Here is a 22,039-nt window from a genome sequence, read left to right as displayed (position 1 = left end):
CTCCTGTATTCTTCTGTCAGTCCTCCTCCTGTCCTCTTCTGTCGTTCCTCCTCCTCCTGTATTCTTCTGTCAGTCCTCCTCCTCCTGTCCTCTTCTGTCAGTCCTCTTCCTCCTGTCCTCTTCTGTCGTTCCTCCTCCTCCTCCTGTCCTCTTCTGTCGTTCCTCCTCCTCCTGTCCTCTTCTGTCGTTCCTCCTCCTCCTGTCCTCTTCTGTCAGTCCTCTTCCTCCTGTCCTCTTCTGTCAGTCCTCCTCCTCTTGTCCTCTTCTGTCAGTCCTCCTCCTCCTCCTCCTCCTGTCCTCTTCTGTCAGTCCTCCTCCTCCTTCTCCTGTCCTCTTCTCTCAGTCCTCCTCCTCCTCCTCCTGTCCTCTTCTGTCAGTCCTCCTCCTCCTCCTGTCCTCTTCTGTCAGTCCTCCTCCTCCTGTCCTCTTTTGTCAGTCCTCCTCCTGTCCTCTTCTGTCAGTCCTCCTCCTCCTCCTGTCCTCTTTTGTCAGTCCTCCTCCTGTCCTCTTCTGTCAGTCCTCCTCCTCCTCCTGTCCTCTTTTGTCAGTCCTCCTCCTGTCCTCTTCTGTCGGTCCTCCTCCTCCTCCTGTCCTCTTCTGTCAGTCCTCCTCCTCCTCCTCCTCCTGTCCTCTTCTGTCAGTCCTCCTCCTCCTCCTGTCCTCTTCTGTCAGTCCTCCTCCTCCTGTCCTCTTCTGTCAGTCCTCCTCCTCCTCCTGTCCTCTTCTGTCAGTCCTCCTCCTCCTCCTGTCCTCTTCTGTCAGTCCTCCTCCTCCTCCTCCTGTCCTCTTCTGTCAGTCCTCCTCCTCCTGTCCTCTTTTGTCAGTCCCCCTCCTCCTGTCCTCTTCTGTCAGTCCTCCTCCTCCTCCTGTCCTCTTCTGTCAGTCCTCCTCCTCCTCCTGTCCTCTTCTGTCAGTCCTCCTCCTGTCCTCTTCTGTCAGTCCTCCTCCTCCTGTCCTCTTCTGTCAGTCCTCCTCCTCCTGTCCTCTTCTGTCAGTATTCATGTCTCACCCTCCTACTGTCCTTCTCCTTACCCCCTACTTTCCACTTTCCACTTCTCCACCTCCCCCTCATCTGCTCATCTCTTCTTCTGTTGACCTTTCATTTGTCCACCCTCCTCTTCCTATCCTCTCCTTCCAGTCCTCCTCCTCCTCCTGTCTTCTCCTTCCAGTCCTCCTCCTCCTGTCTTCTCCTTCCAGTCCTCCTCCTCCTGTCTTCTCCTTCCAGTCCTCCTCCTCCTGTCCTCTTCTGTCAGTCCTCCTCCTCCTCCTGTCCTCTTCTGTCAGTCCTCCTCCTCCTCCTGTCCTCTTCTGTCAGTCCTCCTCCTCCTGTCCTCTTTTGTCAGTCCTCCTCCTGTCCTCTTCTGTCAGTCCTCCTCCTCCTCCTGTCCTCTTTTGTCAGTCCTCCTCCTGTCCTCTTCTGTCGGTCCTCCTCCTCCTCCTGTCCTCTTCTGTCAGTCCTCCTCCTCCTGTCCTCTTCTGTCAGTCCTCCTCCTGTCCTCTTCTGTCGGTCCTCCTCCTCCTCCTGTCCTCTTCTGTCAGTCCTCCTCCTCCTCCTCCTGTCCTCTTCTGTCAGTCTTCCTCCTCCTCCTGTCCTCTTTTGTCAGTCCCCCTCCTCCTGTCCTCTTCTTTCAGTCCTCCTCCTCCTGTCCTCTTCTGTCAGTCCTCCTCCTCCTCCTGTCCTCTTCTGTCAGTCCTCCTCCTCCTGTCCTCTTCTGTCAGTCCTCCTCCTCCTCCTCCTGTCCTCTTCTGTCAGTCCTCCTCCTCCTCCTGTCCTCTTTTGTCAGTCCCCCTCCTCCTGTCCTCTTCTGTCAGTCCTCCTCCTGTCCTCTTCTGTCAGTCCTCCTCCTCCTGTCCTCTTCTGTCAGTCCTCCTCCTCCTGTCCTCTTCTGTCGTTCCTCCTCCTCCTGTATTCTTCTGTCAGTCCTCCTCCTGTCCTCTTCTGTCGTTCCTCCTCCTCCTGTATTCTTCTGTCAGTCCTCCTCCTCCTGTCCTCTTCTGTCAGTCCTCTTCCTCCTGTCCTCTTCTGTCGTTCCTCCTCCTCCTCCTGTCCTCTTCTGTCGTTCCTCCTCCTCCTGTCCTCTTCTGTCAGTCCTCTTCCTCCTGTCCTCTTCTGTCAGTCCTCCTCCTCTTGTCCTCTTCTGTCAGTCCTCCTCCTCCTCCTCCTCCTGTCCTCTTCTGTCAGTCCTCCTCCTCCTTCTCCTGTCCTCTTCTCTCAGTCCTCCTCCTCCTCCTCCTGTCCTCTTCTGTCAGTCCTCCTCCTCCTCCTGTCCTCTTCTGTCAGTCCTCCTCCTCCTCCTGTCCTCTTCTGTCAGTCCTCCTCCTCCTGTCCTCTTTTGTCAGTCCTCCTCCTGTCCTCTTCTGTCAGTCCTCCTCCTCCTCCTGTCCTCTTTTGTCAGTCCTCCTCCTGTCCTCTTCTGTCAGTCCTCCTCCTCCTCCTGTCCTCTTTTGTCAGTCCTCCTCCTGTCCTCTTCTGTCGGTCCTCCTCCTCCTCCTGTCCTCTTCTGTCAGTCCTCCTCCTCCTCCTCCTCCTGTCCTCTTCTGTCAGTCCTCCTCCTCCTCCTGTCCTCTTCTGTCAGTCCTCCTCCTCCTGTCCTCTTCTGTCAGTCCTCCTCCTCCTCCTGTCCTCTTCTGTCAGTCCTCCTCCTCCTCCTGTCCTCTTCTGTCAGTCCTCCTCCTCCTGTCCTCTTCTGTCAGTCCTCCTCCTCCTCCTCCTGTCCTCTTCTGTCAGTCCTCCTCCTCCTCCTGTCCTCTTTTGTCAGTCCCCCTCCTCCTGTCCTCTTCTGTCAGTCCTCCTCCTCCTCCTGTCCTCTTCTGTCAGTCCTCCTCCTCCTGTCCTCTTCTGTCAGTCCTCCTCCTCCTCCTGTCCTCTTCTGTCAGTCCTCCTCCTCCTCCTGTCCTCTTCTGTCAGTCCTCCTCCTCCTCCTGTCCTCTTCTGTCAGTCCTCCTCCTGTCCTCTTCTGTCAGTCCTCCTCCTCCTGTCCTCTTCTGTCAGTCCTCCTCCTCCTGTCCTCTTCTGTCAGTATTCATGTCTCACCCTCCTACTGTCCTTCTCCTTACCCCCTACTTTCCACTTTCCACTTCTCCACCTCCCCCTCATCTGCTCATCTCTTCTTCTGTTGACCTTTCATTTGTCCACCCTCCTCTTCCTATCCTCTCCTTCCAGTCCTCCTCCTCCTCCTGTCTTCTCCTTCCAGTCCTCCTCCTCCTGTCTTCTCCTTCCAGTCCTCCTCCTCCTGTCCTCTCCTGTCAGTCCTCGTCAACAGCGGTAATCATACATTGCTGTCCCACAGCTGATCTGACGTCTCTCTCCCTGCGTTTCTCCTCAGGGAGGCTCTAAAGCCGTCATGTCGGACGCCGTCCAGCTGCAGTCTCAGTCGCAGGTCCAGATCACCCAGCTGTACGAGGAGAACACCAACAAACGTCCTGTCCTGACCTCCCAGCCCAACGGCCTGGCTCCTCTCAGCTCCGCCCGGCCGGGTCTGCCGCTGCCGGACCGCCAGACCTCGACCTCAGAGCCCCCCCATCACTGCCGGCAGAGCAGCGCCGCCTCCACCAAGTCGACGGACAGCAAGCCAAAGCCCACGCCGCTGACCCCGGAGCAGGCCATGAAGCAGTTCATGTCCAAGATGTCATCGTTCGAACACCAAGAGGTCTTCAGCTTCCCTGAAGGTGTGCGGCTTTAGACTGTGATAACAAACCAATAAACCGATCCATCAACTGATCAATGAAAATAATCACGTACTTCTTCCCTCTCAGTGTATTTCGTTGGTCCGAATGCTAAGAAGAGGTCAGGGGTCATGGGAGGAGCCAACAACGGCGGCTACGACGATGATCAGGGATCCTACATCCACGTTCCACACGACCAAATCTCCTACCGCTACGAAGTCCTGAAGGTCATCGGCAAGGGCAGCTTCGGACAGGTACGACGAATAACAGCACTACTGATGTACTACGAGTACGACTAATGAAGGTTGATCCTACGATGTACGATGCACATTGCAGTGTGTATAGTATATATTTATGCCTTTGTGGGGGCATTATGTTTTCGGGTTGTCCGTCCATATGTCTGCAAGTCCGTCCCATCCTTGGCACAAACGTCCTCATTGACTCAACGATGCACTGATTCGATTTTGGTGGTTGTAGGTCAAAGGTCAAGGTCTGTTTGACCTCATCTGTGTTATTCTTGTGAATGTGATATCTCTAGAACAGTGTGAGGGAATTTCTTTTTAAATTTGACACAAACGTCCACTTTGACTGAAGTATAGGTGGATTAGAATTTTGTGGTCGAGGGTCAAAGGTCATTGTGACCTCACAAAACATGTTTTTGTCCATAACTGAAGAATTCATTCACTTATTCTGACCAAACTTGACACAAATGTCTGACAGGATAAAATAATGAAGGTCAAAAGGTCAAAGGTCAGCTTGACTGTGACATCATCATGTTTTAACGTCATATCTCAGGAACAGAAGGGGAGACATTTGGTCAGATACTGAATTGGTGACTCTAATCTTGAAACTGTGCTGATTGTATAGATCTTCTGTGTGTGAAGCATCCATGTTTTCACTGACATGGATGGATACTGTCAGAGACACTGGACTGGTGGGCGGAGTCATACAACCACAGGGTGGACTGGTGGGCGGAGTCATACAACCACAGGGTGGGGATTATAGTTGTCATTGGAGTCTGGTGGCTTTAATGAGAGCATAGAAAGGCAACTGAATCATTGTACAACCCCACGTCAAAAAATCTGAACTCTCCCTTTACAGGGTAAAAGTGAATTTAAAGACGTTAAGCCAGCTGGAAGGAAACAGATGTGTGATGTTTGTCCAGAAACACAAAAAAATATTCCATCATAAGTTTTGTTTTCATCTGATCATGGTAAGAACCACCTGGTCTTGAAGGGTTTGAGACGAACAAAGTGTTTCTTGTCCTGCTGCAGGTGGTGAAGGCCTTCGACCACAAGTCTCAGACCCACGTGGCTCTGAAGATGGTCCGCAACGAGAAGCGCTTCCACCGGCAGGCGGCAGAGGAGATCCGCATCCTGGAGCACCTGAGGAAGCAGGACAAGGACTCCAGCATGAACGTCATCCACATGCTGGAGAACTTCACCTTCAGGAACCACATCTGCATGACCTTTGAGCTGCTCAGCATGAACCTGTACGAGCTCATCAAGAAGAACAAGTTCCAGGGCTTCAGCCTCCCGCTGGTCAGGAAGTTCGCCCACTCCATCCTGCAGTGTCTCGACTCGCTGCACAAAAACCGCATCATCCACTGCGACCTCAAGCCTGAGAACATTTTACTCAAGCAGCAGGGACGCAGCGGCATCAAGGTGAGACCCAAAAATGATTTTTGCTTTCAAGAAGGAACCACCAACTCAACTGTTCAAAAGTTTGTAGTTTATATTGATGATGGTCTTCTTTCCTTCAATAACAACTTTTTTAACAGTGATAAAAACAATATAATCCATGTGTTATTTACCTTTCTTATAGTTTTGGCCCCCAAAAGATGAGATTCCAAACTTTATAACAGTTTTTTATGTTTGTGTTTTCCATCCATAAAACATTCTGTTTCTCCATCTCCTCCCAGGTCATAGATTTTGGTTCGAGCTGTTATGAACATCAGAGAGTTTACACCTACATCCAGTCCAGGTTCTACCGAGCACCAGAGGTCATTCTAGGTAAGACGGACCAACGGAAAGCAGCCTTTGGTCGACACTGAGTCAACACATGTTAATGAGCTGCTCCTTCAGCTTTTCACTTCATTTTTGGCCACTAGTCTCAGTTCATACCAGCCACAAGAATCAAACTTTCTGAAACTCTGCAGAGTCAACATTTTCTCAGCTTTACACAGACTTAACATTACAGCTAAAGCCGGGTTCACACAACACAACATGTTTGTCTGTTCCAACAGTCACTATGTCAGATGAGGTCATTGCCAGTTCACACCGATGTATGTACGCATATACGTATAATTAATTACTGAGAATTAAAGAATTAATGAGCAGATCATTTTGATGACTCCAGGTTTTGATCTCTGTCTTCCAGGTGCCAGGTACGGGATGCCAATCGACATGTGGTCTCTTGGCTGCATCCTGGCAGAGCTGCTGACCGGTTACCCACTGTTGCCGGGCGAAGACGAAGCCGACCAGCTGGCCTGCATCATCGAGCTTCTGGGCATGCCAAGCCAGAAGCTCCTCGACGCCTCCAAGAGAGCCAAGAACTTTGTGTCATCTAAAGGATACCCCCGGTACTGCACCGTCACCACGCTGCCCGACGGCACCACCGTGCTGAACGGTGGCCGCTCACGGCGAGGGAAGGTACGCGGCCCACCAGGCAGCAAGGAATGGAGCACGGCGCTGAAGGGCTGCGATGACCCGCTGTTCCTGGACTTCCTCAAACAATGTCTGGAGTGGGACCCTGCGCTCAGGATGACACCCAGCCAGGCGCTGCGCCACCCGTGGCTGAGGAGACGACTCCCCAAGCCGCCGACAGGAACCACCACAGAGAAGACCTCCTCCTCTAAACGGGGCACCACCACCACTGACGGCGCCATCACCTCCATCTCCAAGTTCGCCACCACCTCCTCAACCACCACGTCCTCCTCCTCCAAAACCAGGACTAACTTGGCAGCGATCACCGATGCCAATGGAAACATCCAGCCTCGGACGGTGCTGCCCAAACTAGTCAGCTGAGAGTGAACGCACCCCGCTCGCTGCAGTGGGAGTTGCCGCTCGTGAGCAAACCAGCTGGAACTAAAATAAAACTGGTTTTGTCCAGTTTTGAAAAGCGTTTGTTTTATTTCACGCTGGTTTTCACAGCGTTGTTGGGAGTGCATTCAGGACAAACGCAGTGAGCTTCGGGGTGTTAAGATGTGCAACAAACAGCCGGGCTGCGATGTTCGCTGCACTGAAGGATACTTTATAGATAAACCTGGGTGCGTTCAGACTCATTGTGAGCAGGAAGTGACCACACGTTTAGGATGATGGTGGGGCTGCTCAGACAATCATCACTCTGTAGCTCCAAACACTCAGACACATCCACAAACATGGTGCTGACGGAGGGAACAAGGCTTTTTTATGTTTCTACCACAGAATCTTTTTAGCTGAGCTGATTAATCGACACCAAAAACAACTTTGTATGACGTTAGTCTTACAGGGTTATATCTGCGGACAGTCGTTGGGTCAGATACAGTCAGATATGTCCTTGTAACACTAAAAAAAAACAAAAAAAACAATTAGCTTTCTAATCTGTGTTTCATATCACTATGAAACAATCCTGTCTTATGTTTTAGTTTTGGGATCATTGGGGAGCATTTTGTTGTTACTTTGACTTAAATTATCACACGATTAATCAGAAAACCTAATCCTAGCGACCCTGACTGAAGCATCTACCTGTTAGCTTTGTGCCTGTCAGCTGGCTAACTGTTAACTGGCTAATAACCACTGGTTAGTTGTGTTTAGGTGTCACTTTGCTACCTTTTAACCGGCTAGCAGTTAGCCTAGCAAACTTTAAATCAGTCAGCTCACTACAGCTGGCTCACTATTTGCCTTTTTTTGGCAGTCTGGTGGCTAGCGTTAGCCTTTTCTTAGCCATAGCCTGTTAGCTCTCCACTGCCCAGCCTTACGAAGCACAGACTTAGACTTTATAAGTGTTTATAGTTGTCTGAAGGTTCGTAGAGAAGAGGAGGGAGTCAAAACAAGTATGTTTGGGTAAAGTCACACCATTTTGTTCCCTATTATTTAACCATATCTGATTATTCAGGATGCAAAATGGCCGAGGGCGCGAAGAGAAAAGAAGAAGGTAGAGTGAAGGCAGTTTAACAGACAAGTCTTAAAATTAAAGGGCTCTAATATTTAAAAAAAATGTTGGCAAGCAAAGTCTGAAAAATGAACAGTATGAACTGAAACAGCAGGTTAGCATTTAATTAGCCAAACTAAGTTCTGATCCAATTAAATATTAATATATTTGACAAGTCATGAATGCAAAAAAAAAATGTAACACTGTGGTAGTTGTCTGTGTACTTGACACACTACAACCATTTTAAATTATTGCTTTTATGAATTAATGTTAACTGAAAGAAGAGTAAATAACTATCAAGGCTAATTCATGTTTTAGCATGCTAATAAAACCCCAGGCTTTGGGGAAACACTTAGACACACAAAAATCACATGTCACAGCAGAGAGCAGCGTTTGTTTAGCTGTAAAATGTGGAGGAAGAGGCGACCCAGCGTGCAGAGCTGAAAGTCACAGTGGCTCCATTTCACAGCTTTAAATCACAGATGAAATCAGTCTACATGGAGCCTCTGTGTCTGAATAATAAAGATTTTTTATGACCGTCAGTAAACTTTATGGAACATGAGCTCAGTGTCACATACAGCCTGAGGGCACCTAACATAAAGGACAACAAGACGAGGTGTGCTGTTTGTATCCGGATACATCAGCCTGGGTTAAACTGCAGCGTTTTGTCTCGCATGTCAAACAGAGAGCCAAGATTTAAATTCCTACACCGGTTGAACGCCTCCTGAAGACGTGGCTTAAACTGAAGGTGAAGACTCAGACAAGGAAGTGTAATTTTATTTGGAAGAAAAACCTCCTGAGCAGCATATTTACAGTCTGCTGTCTCTGAGAGGAAGAATCAGTCGCGTGACGGTGCTCCGGCTTTAATTCAGGGTTTCTTCTCAAGTAATAAACAATTTAGACACTAAACATATCCACTAAAACACGTAATCATTAAAACGGGTCCAGTCACATCGGTATGTGTCGCAGTCAGTTGTGATACATGTGTGCTTAAATGTTTCAACGGACATTAGCAAAAGAAAATGCAAATAAATGTGCGTCTCCATCCACTACCTTTATGCTAATATTACAGCTAATAATATTACGCTAATGACAGTGGATGCCACTGTTTCTGCAGTCAGGTGTCATTAAACTGGTGAAAAGAGATGACACAAATTAAAGCGGTCCAATACAGTGACAAATGAATGTAAACAATGTGGAAAACACAAATGTTTACGATGCATGAAAATCAGTTCCAGTAGCATGACATATGATAAATGTGACATTATTGTCATGTCCTACTCCTGCAGGTGCTGTCGCCTGCATCTTGCTCAATGCATGCTGGGAACTGGTTAATCCAGTGTACCCAGTTTCACCACTCGCTCCTGAAACAGCCTGTAATCTCATCATCACATGACGGTATCACTCTGGTGCCACTTCCTGGTGATGACTGGGCCCTGATGTTATCAGAAAACCTTGATTCACGCAACAGATACTGGCATTACAAATACACAATGTGTGCGCAGCAGAGTTACAGGGGAAAGATGGAAAGAAATAGATTAAATGAAATAAAACAAATTTAAAAAAAACAAACAACCTAGTTACAGTAATGTGTAGACAGCGAGCCCTTTAAACATTTATTCAGTAGTGGTAATAATGACAGATATCAGCAACCACTTTGTGACCAGTTAGAATTACTGGCCAACACATCCATAATGTAAAATTAAGATATCTATAACTTAATTACAAGTCGTCAGCTTTAACCGTTGATTTCTATTAAAACTCAGTTACAGATATCTCAGGTTCAGTTTTGATGTTATAATTCCAGATCGACATATCCATAATGTGACTTTGACTAGCTGCAAATCTAGTTAAGGATATTAACAGGTCATTTATTACGAGTGGAAATATTTATCAGGATATTTGTAACTTGATTACAATTTGTCAACTTTTACCATTGACATCTGTAACCGATCCCAAATCCAAAATCATCATATCGATAATGTAATTTAAATTGTTGCCATTATGATGAAGAATATCAACAGTTTATTTCTCGCTGTAGGAAACGTTCATGGTGAATATCTGCAACTTCATTACCACCAGTCAACTTTCACCATTGACTTCTATTCAGAATCAGTTGCAGATATCTGTAATTAAATTTTGACACGTCGTAATTCCAAATCAACATATCCAAAATGTAATTTTGAATAGTTGCAATTCTGACTAGTGAAAATGTTCTTTGTTGATATCAGTAACTTAAATACAACTAGTCAACTTTTACCATTGACTTCTTTTCAAACTCAATTACAGATGTAATTCCAAATCGACGTATCCATAATGTAAATTTGACTAGCTGTAATTGTTGTTAAGGATATAAACAACTACTTTCACACTAGAGGAAATGGTTATTGTAGATGTCTGTAACCAGTCAACTTTTACCATTGACTACTATCTCTTCTGAACTCAATTACAGATAGCTGTGAGTCAATTTTGACGTGTTATAAATCTAAATCGACATATCCATGATGTAGTTTTGAATTGAATTTTATATATCGAGAATTCCATTTGTAATATCTGTATTTTAAGCTCAGTGGTAGAAGTCAACAGTTGCCATAACAACCACTAAAAAAAATAATTGTTTATATCAAGAATTAACTAAAATTGAGTTGAAGATATCAATCTGAATTGCAAGTAGTCAAAATTACATTATGGATATGTCAACTTTGAATTATAACTAGTCAACATTGAATTACAGATATCTGGAACTGAGATAGAATACTGTGATAGAACTGTGATAGAAGTCATTTCTACTAGTAACAGTTGAATTGTAGACATCTTTAATTAAAATTGCTCAAAATAAAATTATTGATATGCTGGCTTGGAACTGTAAATAGTAAGAATAAATAGAATCGTAACTTTTTCCACAAGTGGAAATTAAATTGTTTTTATCAGTGAAAAAGGATCTAAACTAATCTTAAACAAAATTAACGATATCTTTAAACTAGTTTTGACAAGTTGAAATGTAAAAATATATTTGTAATGTGTTACATTTGATTGACAGATATCTTAGATTAACACGACAAAAATCATTTTCACTTTTCAGCCCGACTGATTAAATGTTAAAAAGGTTTGCTGCCGTAGACGAGCGTTAACTCTGATCAGTCGTATTGACTGGTAAAATATTGATCAGAGGTCAAACTGATTTATCAATGTGATCTCATGGGGAGGGGGAGGGGGGGTTATTTATTTACTACAATTTAATTAATATTTATTAATCCAATCTTCATATTTACTATGATGTGGAGTTCATACCGTATACTTGAATGTGTGTGTGTGTGTGTGTGTCTGTGTCTGTGTGTTGTATGTAGCAGTGTGTGTGTGCGTGTGTCGACGTTACGAGAGGTTGTCTTAAAGCTTGTTCCCTCACACACAAAAACACACACACACACACATATATATATATATATATAGATATATATAAATATCAATGTAAACACAACTGTACCTGAACGCACCGACAGGAAGTCGAGTCATATGGGGACGAGGATGAAGAGGAGGAGGCGGAGGGGGAGGATGTGCCATCGGCTTGGCAACCGTGATGCACTGTAGCACATGGGACGACAATGAGGTGATGCACAGAAGGACCTGATGATGTAAAACACACAGACACTACCTGCTCCGCCCATCTCAGGGGGGCGGTCCTCTCTGATGTTTATTTGTTTGTTTTCTAAAGATTTGATTGGTTGGTTGGTTGATTGTGTTTTTTAATTTTTTAAATTTTTTTAGAGAGTGCTGAGAGTCGTAACTTTGTGCCTTCAGTATCTCATCGCCATGACCACGCCCACCCAGCACGCGCGCGCGCACACACACACACACACACACACACACACACACACATTTACAGTGGCGATGTCATGGCAACAATATATTTAACAAAAAAATGATTTAGTATCTTTTTGGTGCGACTCACGATGATGTCATGACGACTCATGTCAAAGTGAGTTTCGGCGGCCAAAGTCTGCGTGCTGATTGGCTCCTGGTTTGTTTCAGCAAAGCCCAAAGACACCATGTGAACCCCCCGTGACCTCTGACCTCTCCCACACCCTCAAGAAAAGTGTGACCATGCAGTGATAAGAGAACAGCTGTAAAGGCGTAAGAAAGAGTTAATCAGGTTCATTAGTTAAACAGTAACGAAGATGCTACAGAAGTATGAGGAGAATATTCAACTTTGATTGGCTGAAGGTTGTTTGAAGGTGGCATCCTGAATCTGGACTTTAAAAAAAAGATGAAACATTTGAAGAATTGAGTTACAGAGAAATGGTAACCCTAATCCGCAGGTTGGTTGTGCCAACACTTTGTGTCTTTTGATATTATATGAATTAAAGTGTCCATGGTGTAAACTTTCAGTTCACAATCATCAAATAGAAACTAGTGGAACAATGTTTTAATGCTCTCTGTCGCACCTTTTATCAACAGGAGGCTGGATACTTGATTATCCCAGTTGTCTTGAATGCAGCGTGAATAGCAGCTGGTAAAGGGAGTGTTGTATGGAAGCCCATTACTGCCAGGAAAAGACAAAAATTAGTGATGTTAGGAAGGATAAAAAATAAACACTCAATTTAAATCAAAATCATGACATGATGTAACAAGGTTTGTTTGTCATTTTACAACACAACGTCAACATGACGTCAGAAAGACGTTGGACTCTTAAGTCAGACAGACATTAAATTTTGGTCGGTTGCTATCATAATTTTCAGCCAGAAATTAAAAAGTCACAACTATCTCATTTATACTTAGAAAATCAAAATATTGTCTCAGTATCTCATAATTTTGACTGATTAATTTTTTATCGTCACTCCTAACAGTTCGTTATTAATATTTTTTGGTACAAATGAGCTTCTGTATTGTTTACAGAGCCAGCAGAGCAGGCCAACGCACCAACCAACGATTGTAGCTTTAAACTGATGAACACCGACATCAAGTGTTTGTGTGTGTGTGTGTGTATGTGTGTGTTGAGGTGAAGGGGGGGGGGTATAAAACATGGCTGCACAATGTACAGACACATATCAGCCAACTGTCGCCTCGGGGACAGACAGGCGACGACGCCTGCTGACGACAGGGCTAAGCTAACACTAGCCGATCGCCCGCTAGCGTCCAGCCGCTAGCTGCTGCACTGACGTTTGTTTTCTCTACAGTGAAGCTAACACTAGCCTACTGCTAACTGACTGCTAGTAGCACATAGCAAGTTTATACCTGCTAGCTGTTAGCATTAATGTGGTTTTAAAGTTTTTTTTTTCATGTTGGTACCTCAGACTGCTCAGTTATCATTGTTATTATTATGATTATTACTGTTGTCATTGTTGTGACTAACACCCAGGGCATTTGGTTGAATCTACCAAAGTGCATTCCTTTACAAAGCTAGCTGAGAGCTAGCCGCTCAAACAAACAGACAGGTGGAAGGTAAGACAGGAAGCAAAAAGTACGTGAGTAGAGGGGCAACAAGAGGAGAAGCTGCCTTTCAGATCATAAGGCCCTGTCCACGTGAATACAGACATGTTTGAAAATGGATATTTTCTCCGTCTGTCCACATGACTTTGTTTTTAGAAAATATCTCCGTCCACCCTAGAACACCAAACAACTCCAAAGTCTCAGATAAAGGCTATGTCAACAATGCATCAAATACCAGAGAAGAAGATCTGGAGCATGTGTAGTGGTAGATGATAGAATGTGGTCACCGAGCATCAAGCCCCCAGGAACCACAGACCTTATTTCAGACATTTAACCAAAAACCCATTGATTTGAAGACGAGGTCACCACGAGTGCTAACATGCTAACATGCTAACTCATTTCTGGGTTTTAAGGACTCATTTCTTAAGCACTCTCTATAGTTACCCTACAATAACATGGGCAAACTGCGCTAGCATCAACACAGACTGTTATTCAAACCCGCTAAGAAGTGACATTGTAGTGAATGAATAAATATTAAGCCAAACGCAGCAATAATCTATTTAATAATCCATCATATGTGAAGACGTGACTCATCTCATAAGATACAAGAAATAACCCCAACCCTCACTTTTAACTTAACCCTTCAGAGCTAGTTCCGTAGCTTCGAAGAAGGCTAGCTATCTACCTAAGCCAGCTACATGCTAGCTTAAGTGTTGATGCTTGTGAGGTATGCTAGTTTTGTTCAGTGACTACATTCTAGCATCTACCTTTTGACACCTATTTTGGTCAACATCTTTCTGATACACGGCCCAAGAAGCTACAGCGAAACAAAACGTGTGAACAGACAACATGGTGGAGTTGTCGTCAACAATCTGATAGTCTGCTATTGTCGTTTGCAAATAAAGGAGAGGATGTTATCAACGCTCTGTATCCAGTTTTGCAAAGTCTTAGAAGGCATTTTCAAAAATCTCTGTTTTAGTGACATTAAACTGTTTGTGTGGACGTAGAGGAAAATATCTGTTGTCAGGAGTATTTGCAGACGTGTCGACGGGGCCTCAGGATGAAAGGAGAACATGTGATAGTGTTTTGTTTTTTAAAAAGTTTATAATTAACAGGCTGCATTCACACAGGAACATGAAGTCTGGTTGAACTGACCTCTTGGTAGCATTCAGAGAAAAATAATTTTTCTGCTCACGTGTGAAAGCACCTGTAGCCTAACTAGCCTGCTAGCTCGTTACCATGCTAGCCAGGTAGCCTACTAGCTTGTTAGCCATTTTCGCTTCTATCGGGAGGTCTCCATTAGCCGCTGTTAGCGTGAAGCTGCGCTGTATTTCTGTGATGTTTGCCAGCTGGGTTTTATTGTGGATTTTATCTGTAAATAATGTGGAAAAAATGTTTGAATAATGAATTTTTTGGGGTTGAATGCGCTGCTGTGCCACGCCGCGGCCAGTTTTACAACGTACTGTATCTACTGTACAGAACACAGAAGTCGACACTTTTCTAGTGAGCCTTTGTTAAATTTTATTGTGGTGGAAAAAATTATTATTATTATTATTATTATTATTAATAAAACAATTTTATTGTTTATTTTCCTGTGTTGTTTCTTTTTGTGAGTCAGTGTGTGAAATAAATGCAAAACAGTACAAGTTGTTGGGAATTTTAAACTGTTAGGTTTTTAGATTTGATCAAAAATCTGCTTAACTCCATATTCTGAATTTTGTCATGTTTTTTGGCTACTAAGCTAATGTTACATTTTTAGATTGTAAGATTGATTAGCTGATAGAAAATCAGTGTAAAACTATTTTGATCATTGAAATCATTTTTCATATAAAAAGCTTCACAAACTTTTCCTAATGAGATCGATATAAAAGTCACATAATTTTTTGGGTTGTCTATCGGTTTGTCCGTCCATGTATCCCATTCTTGTAAACACAATATATCAAGAACGCTTTAAGGAAACTTCTTCAAATTTGGCACAAATGTCCACTTGGACTTCACGATGAACTGATGAGACTAAAGTGGTCAAAGATTAATGGTCACTATGACCTCGTCTGTCTCATTCTCATGATTGCCTTCTGGGAGTTTTTTATTTAAAATTTGCCACAAACGACTTAACAACAAACTGATTAGATTTTGGTGCTTAAAGGTCAATAGTAAAGGTCACAGTGACCTTACATACATCTCATTTTCGTGAATGGGATATCTCAAAACACCGTAAGAGAATTTCTTTAACTTTGGCACAAACATCACCTTTCAGAGAGGGATGAACTGATTAGAATTTGTTGGTCATGGGTCAAAGTCACTGTGACCTCATCCATTGCATTCTTGTGAACATTGTATCTTAACACCTTGAAGAATTTTTTTCAGGTTTGGCACAAACATCAACTTGCATTCAAGGGTGAAGTGATTAGAATTTGGTGGTCAAAGGTCAAGGTCCCTGTGACCTTGCGTCCATCTGATTCCCATCGAGGCAGTGTCTCAAGAACATTTTGAGAGAATTTCCTCAAATTTGGCACAAACGTCCACTTGGACTCAAGAATGAACTAATTGGAATTCGGTGGTCAAAGGTCAGTGTGACCTCACAAAACATGTTTTTGTCCATAACTGAATAATTCATTCACTAATTCTGACCAAACTTGACACAAATGTCTGACAGGATGAAATAATGAAGGTCAAAAGGTCAAAGGTCAGCTTGACTGTAACATCATCATCATGTTTTAACGTCATATCTCAGGAACAGAAGGGGAGACATTTGGTCAGATACTGAATTGGTGACTCTAATCTTGAAACTGTGCTGATTGTATAGATCTTCTGTGTGTGAAGCATCCATGTTTTCACTGACATGGATGGAGACTGTCAGAGACACTGGACTGGTGGGCGGAGTCATACAACCACAGGGTGGACTGGTGGGCGGAGTCATACAACCACAGGGTGGACTGGTGGGCGGAGTCATACAACCACAGGGTGGACTGGTGGGCGGAGTCATACAACCACAGGGTGGTGATTCTACTACTACTATTGAAAGAAGTTTTGACTGTAACAGAGTATTTCTACTGTGGTATAAGGATCTGAATACTTCCTCGTCTGCATACCAGAGCTGCTGAGACAGATTTTTATTCCTCACCAAACTATTTTAAAAACATAGAATTTATTAACTTAATTCCACATCATTTCAGAAGGTGGAGGACATTTTGGTGAATCCTTGGAAGGTGGAGGCTCCTCTCCATCAAACATCTTCACACACAAAGAGGGGGACTCCTAAATTAAAGTCCTGCTGGATTAGACCGGGGTTACCATGACAACACACCACTCACTCACAGGTGCTAATGAATGCGGCGTTGTCATGGAGGAGGAGGATGTGACATCACGGCTCATTGCAGGGCACGTTGTCATGACAACCAGTGATTACCAGTGTGATGCAAATAGCACTGTTTAGATCAGTGCACACAACAGACGGCACACACACACACACACACACACACACAGGAAGTCAAAGTGTCATCAGTAAAAATAACCTTTATTTGCAAAGAATGACAAAAACCGACTTTAAATGTGATCCTCTGATATTTCCTGTAGCGCCACCATGAGGCTGACGTGTGTGGTTGTGAGTTAAATGTCTCTTAACTTTTCATTTAAAGTTTCCAAAACTCTGGTTTCTGACTGAATACCTGCAAAACTAGGGACATTCCAATGAGCCTCAAATGTGCTTTGTGTTTACGGCTAATTATGGGATGTTAACATGCTAACACGCTTCATAAGGAAGCTAAACATCAAGAATGTTAGCGCTGTCATTAGCACATTGACGTTAGCATTTAGCCTGTGCTGAAGTCTCAGGGTTTTGTTGGGGGTTAGTCTTTTTCACTGCAAAACATTTTTATTTGTATTTTTAGATTTTATGTTTTTATGTATTTTATTATATATTTTACATTATTTACTTTTTTTCCCCACAACATTGTTGCATAATAGCCAATAGGGAAGAGGGGGATTTTTAGGATCAAGATAATTTATTAAGTTGTGTATTCAGTTTTTTCTTTTGGCCAAATTGTAAAGTTCCTTCACAGCCTGATCCACTGGGATTGGAACCACTGACTCTTCAACAACATATGAAGCACATCAAAACACCAGATCCATTGTTTTTCTATGTAACTGTGGCATTACCTTTATTTAGCTTCAGTTTTTATTTAAAGCGTCTGGATCTATCAAATATATGAAGGTGCATCAAAAAGGTGTGCAAAGTATTTAGAATATTTCCATCTGATGGGGAAAAAGACGTGACAAAATAATCTCAATTCGAGGTTCATTTAGTGGATGATTTGGAGCTTTCAGTCACATCACATGGTCTGCATCGAGGTGAAAAAGAAACTAAAATTTGCCCAACATGTCAAAGAACCTTTCGTAAAAGAACTTGTTAAAAATGTGAATTTAAACATTTACAACTGGGCTTTTCCATACACTGATGAAGACCATGAGTTATGATCAAAATTGTTTTCTCAGGCCAGCGGTTCAAAAGAGAATTAACGTATAAAGATATAAAACAGAGCAAAGCAACATTTGCGTTGCTGGAAAACAATTTAAACAATTAATTGATGATCAAAATCGCTGCACATTCAAATTCAGCTGATTAATGAACTGCCTAAGTTAGTGGATCTCACAGCCCGTCACACACACACCTCCTCCTCCACACACTCTTCCTCCCCTGTCATTGATGAGATAATTAGCTCGCCATGGTAACGAGGAGTCGCCATGTGATTGGAGCAGCTGTGTTCCATATTAGGCAGCAGGAGATTAGCAGGAAGGACACGGCTGCTAATTATAGGAGCTAGCATGAAGCTAACGGGCTAACTGGTGAGAGCAGCTGCTGCCTGGCTCATGGGCGGGTCGGTGGAGGATTCTACCCATAATGTTGATTGAGAACTGGTCATTTAAAGAAAACATGAACTGAAACCTAATTTAATTAATGAATGGGGCCTTTTTTGATTCTGTACATGAAGTATTTAAGAGAAGTATTTAAATAATTCACGGAAGTAAAAACACCAAATATTTCATTATTGTCATAAATCACTGAAAATGTTTGTGATAAATCTGCCACCGTTTTCACAGCGTACCAGCGTAACACCAGCACTCTGTGGTGGAATATAACCGAGTGCATTTACCGACAAAACTGGGTGTTTATTTATTTAGACATTGGGACATTTCCAGACACGTTTGTGGCAACAAAACGATATTTAAAAGCCAAACATGATCTTTTTCTAAACTCTAACAAAGTGAGTTTTTTGCCTGACGTCACCACATGTTACCCTGAGTGTTGTCACAGCATACAGCTGAAAATTAAATTGTTCAAAAACATTACGTTTAAGAATATCTGCTATTTGACATTTTATTTTATTTGTTTTTTTGTTACATGTTCGGTTTCCAGAAACTTAAAATGCCAACATGTGTTCTGTTTATGGGGCTGATATGTCAGAGCTGTTTCTGCGCAGTTTGGATGCATGAATGATGAGTCACAGTTTCTCCTGAGCTGTTGCTGAGTCAGTGAACGTTTCTTCTGATGAACAGTGACGGAGGTTAATCTGGATTCTATTCTGCTGCAGCTCTGATGAGATTCAACTGGTGTGTGTGTGTGTGTGTGTGTGTGTGTGTGTGTCCATCTAAAACTGGATGTAGCTCAGAGCTCAGCAGGAGATCATGACGGTCTCACACACACATACACAGGTAACCTGAGAGAGTGTGACCTGCTGCAAAGGATTATGGGTCCACATTAATATCCACTTACTGTTCAAATGTTAACCCACCCTCTGTGTGTGCATCCTGTGTGTATGATAACGGAGCAGCTGCGACATTTATTGTTCGTCATAAATTCAGACACACTGAAACCTGTCTGTTGGACACCTGCTGCTCACAGTTGTTGACACTTGGTTTATACCTTTAATTTAAGCTCCTCCCTCACCTGAGCAGTGTGTGTGTGTGTGTGGGGGGGTATACACGCCCATAAATGTCTCCCACCCACCCTCCTCAGACCTCTGCTGCCTTAAAGGGATAGTGCAGCCAAAAATGCAAATTCAGCCATTATCTACTCACCCATATGCCGAGGGAGGCTTAGGTGAAGTTTTAGAGTCCTCACATCACTTGCAGAGATCCAAGGGGAGAGGAGGTAGCAACACAACTCCACCTAATGGAGGCTGACGGCGCCCCAGATTCAAACGTCCAAAAACACATCATTGAAACCACAAAATATCTCCATACTGCTCGTCCGTAGTGATCCAAGTGTCCTGAAGCCCCGACATAAAAAGTTGTTTGGAAAAACCTCATTTGAACTCTGTTTTTAGCCTCATTGTAGCCTGTAGCTCTGACTGCGTGCTTCATGTGTGTTCACATGCTTTCGCTACGGACGAGCAGTATGGAGATATTTTGTGGTTTCAATGATGTGTTTTTGGACGTTTGAATCTGGGGCGCCGTCAGCCTCCATTAGGTGGAGTTGTGTTGTCTTTGATTATATCTGAACATTTGAATAATTATTATTAATTGAATGTCTCTGTATTTGTGGCTAAATAAAAACATGTATGTGGTGTTTACACGCAGACTTTAACATTTTCATTTACAAGCTGAAAACCTAATTTGTGGTTTAGCGAGCAGATGATTTTGCATCCGGGAGGCGTTTAGCTTAGCTTAGCACAAAGACTGGAAGCAGGGGGAAACTGCTAGCCTAGCTCCATCTAAAAGATGCTTCTCTTATTTAAAAACGCAGGAATGCCTGAGAGACCAAACTGTGGGACGAGAGAGCCCGTGATGTGAAGGAGGTCAGCTGACAGATCCTTTCTCTATGTCAGGGAGATGACTCTGTGCCCCCTGCCAGCTGTCCCAGCATGCATTGGGCTGTCACCTGAGCAGGTTGAGGGGGGTGGGGGGGTCAGAGGGGGGGCTGACCTACAGACCCAGATAATGAAGAGAAAGCAGAGCTGATGAGAGCAGAGATGAACAGACAGCAGGTGTCACACTCGTCACCGGCCGCCATGTTGGCTCCCATCGTCCAGGCTGGGAAGCCGTTGCCGAGGTAACTGGCGGCCGGTGTTTTGTTTATGTTGCCATGGTGATGTTTGACCAAACTGTGTCTGTGTGGCCCCTTGTTTGTTACATTTTAATATTGTTTTCATTCACACCTGCTCTCATTTGCACACATTCATTCATTCATCTGTTCATTCATATTAAACATGTTTCAGTTTCAGCACCAGCTGTGAATCCACTCTTATTCATTCTGAACCTTTATTGACCCTCTGCTCACTGCTCTAAACCGTCCTTAAACCCACAGCCCTCTCTAAACCCTTAACCATAACCCTAAAACCATTTGATCATAATCAACACGTGCTGACCCTGTTAAACACCTTAAAGACATCACGTAACATTCTTACTGTTATATCCTCCATAAAACATCTCATCCTCCAAACATCCTTAACCTGAGCTAAACCCCCGAGCTTACGCGAGACCGTGAGACATGGGCACCGCCTTCATGTATGTTCACACTGAATTTAAAAAAAAGTTTCAACATTTCTGCAACTAAAACATCGGCCAGTCGTCTTCAGCTCGGCGTCTTCTCTACATATTGCCAGGTCTCTATAGTGGTAGCTACAGTGGTCTTGAGTCTCCCCAGCGAGGCTGTGGATTCAAGAAAAGGAAAAGTTTTGATAGAAAACAGAATTTAATTGTGCGTGAAGAGATTTTTTTTGCTTTTACCACCAACTCTGCAAAGTTAAAGTTCTTTAATAATCATAAATATCCCACTGCAGCGCCCCCTGGAGGCTACATGAAACTGCAACAACAAGCTCTGTGGATTATCTTCAGCGACCAGGTTGTGATTTCTGGAAAAAGACGTTAATGTTGAGTTTTTTAAATGTTTTTTTTTTTAGCACTTTGAACACTCTACGGCTGATATCTGCAACACTCGACAGCTCACACCAAAACTATCCAGACTCATGAACAGCTCCACAGGTGAGAGGAAGAATATGTGTTTCTGATTTTGGGGTGAACTGTCCCTTTAAGTCTCGTCTGTCCTGACTGGTTGAATCAGTCTGACACTGGAACCAGTTTGTTCTTTGTTCCAGTCCAATGTTTCACCTTCTGCAGACAGTCTGACCCTAAATATAAAACCAGACATGATGGAAACTGTCTGTCTGTCTGTCTGTCTACCTGTCTAATTGAATATAGACTCCAGCAGCTCTCTGATCTGCTCTGAGGGTCTTTGAGTTCAGGACAAATGGAAAACCCTGTGTGTGTGTGTGTGTGTGTATGTGTGTGTGTGTGTGCTCAGATGGTGTCAGATTTGTCGGGCCAGAGGTCAGTTTATTTCCAGCGTCTCTCTTCATCGCACAACTGTCTCTCACACACACACACACACACACACACACACACACACACACACTTGGTCTGCTCCGCCTGTCACTTGCTGCCTGACGTGAACATTAATGAGCAGTAATTATTCATGATGATGTCACAGATATAAACATCAGCGCTGTGATGAACCCAACAGAGGTCGACTCAGACTGTCGCCTCTCTGCAGGAAACACACGCTGTTTTCTACCACCTTTACTGTGACTGTGTGGTTCATCCATTCAGACGGTGTGTGTGTGTGTGTGTAGTATAAAAGTGTGCGTTAATGTGCTGCAGCACAGGTCAGGGGTTAAAGTGTCAAAGTTCAAGTTCAGATATTTAGAGTAATACTCTGCTGCCACCCAGTGGTTAACAGCTGCCACTACACCCAGTGTGATCCTCTGTTCTGACCATGTAATGAGGAAAACTCTGTGTGTGTGTGTGTGTGTGTGTG

General features: G+C 43.9%; 1 protein-coding gene across 1 annotated transcript in view; it reads left to right on the top strand.

The window, feature by feature from the left end:
• The window catches only part of dyrk2 (dual-specificity tyrosine-(Y)-phosphorylation regulated kinase 2), a 28,997-nt gene extending 20,177 nt beyond the window's left edge, over positions 1-8,820 (top strand). Inside the window, exons 3-7 of the mRNA XM_033614512.2 lie at positions 3,327-3,669; positions 3,757-3,920; positions 4,941-5,330; positions 5,588-5,678; positions 6,046-8,820. Coding sequence (XP_033470403.1) covers positions 3,327-3,669; positions 3,757-3,920; positions 4,941-5,330; positions 5,588-5,678; positions 6,046-6,692 — 1,635 coding nt within the window. The 3' untranslated portion in view covers positions 6,693-8,820. The remainder of the gene's footprint in view (positions 1-3,326; positions 3,670-3,756; positions 3,921-4,940; positions 5,331-5,587; positions 5,679-6,045) is intronic.
• The last annotated feature ends 13,219 nt before the right edge of the window (positions 8,821-22,039 follow it).

Source organism: Epinephelus lanceolatus, chromosome 23, assembly GCF_041903045.1.
Source record: "Epinephelus lanceolatus isolate andai-2023 chromosome 23, ASM4190304v1, whole genome shotgun sequence".
NCBI lineage: Eukaryota > Metazoa > Chordata > Actinopteri > Perciformes > Serranidae > Epinephelus > Epinephelus lanceolatus.
This window is presented reverse-complemented; position numbering and strand designations above follow the sequence as displayed.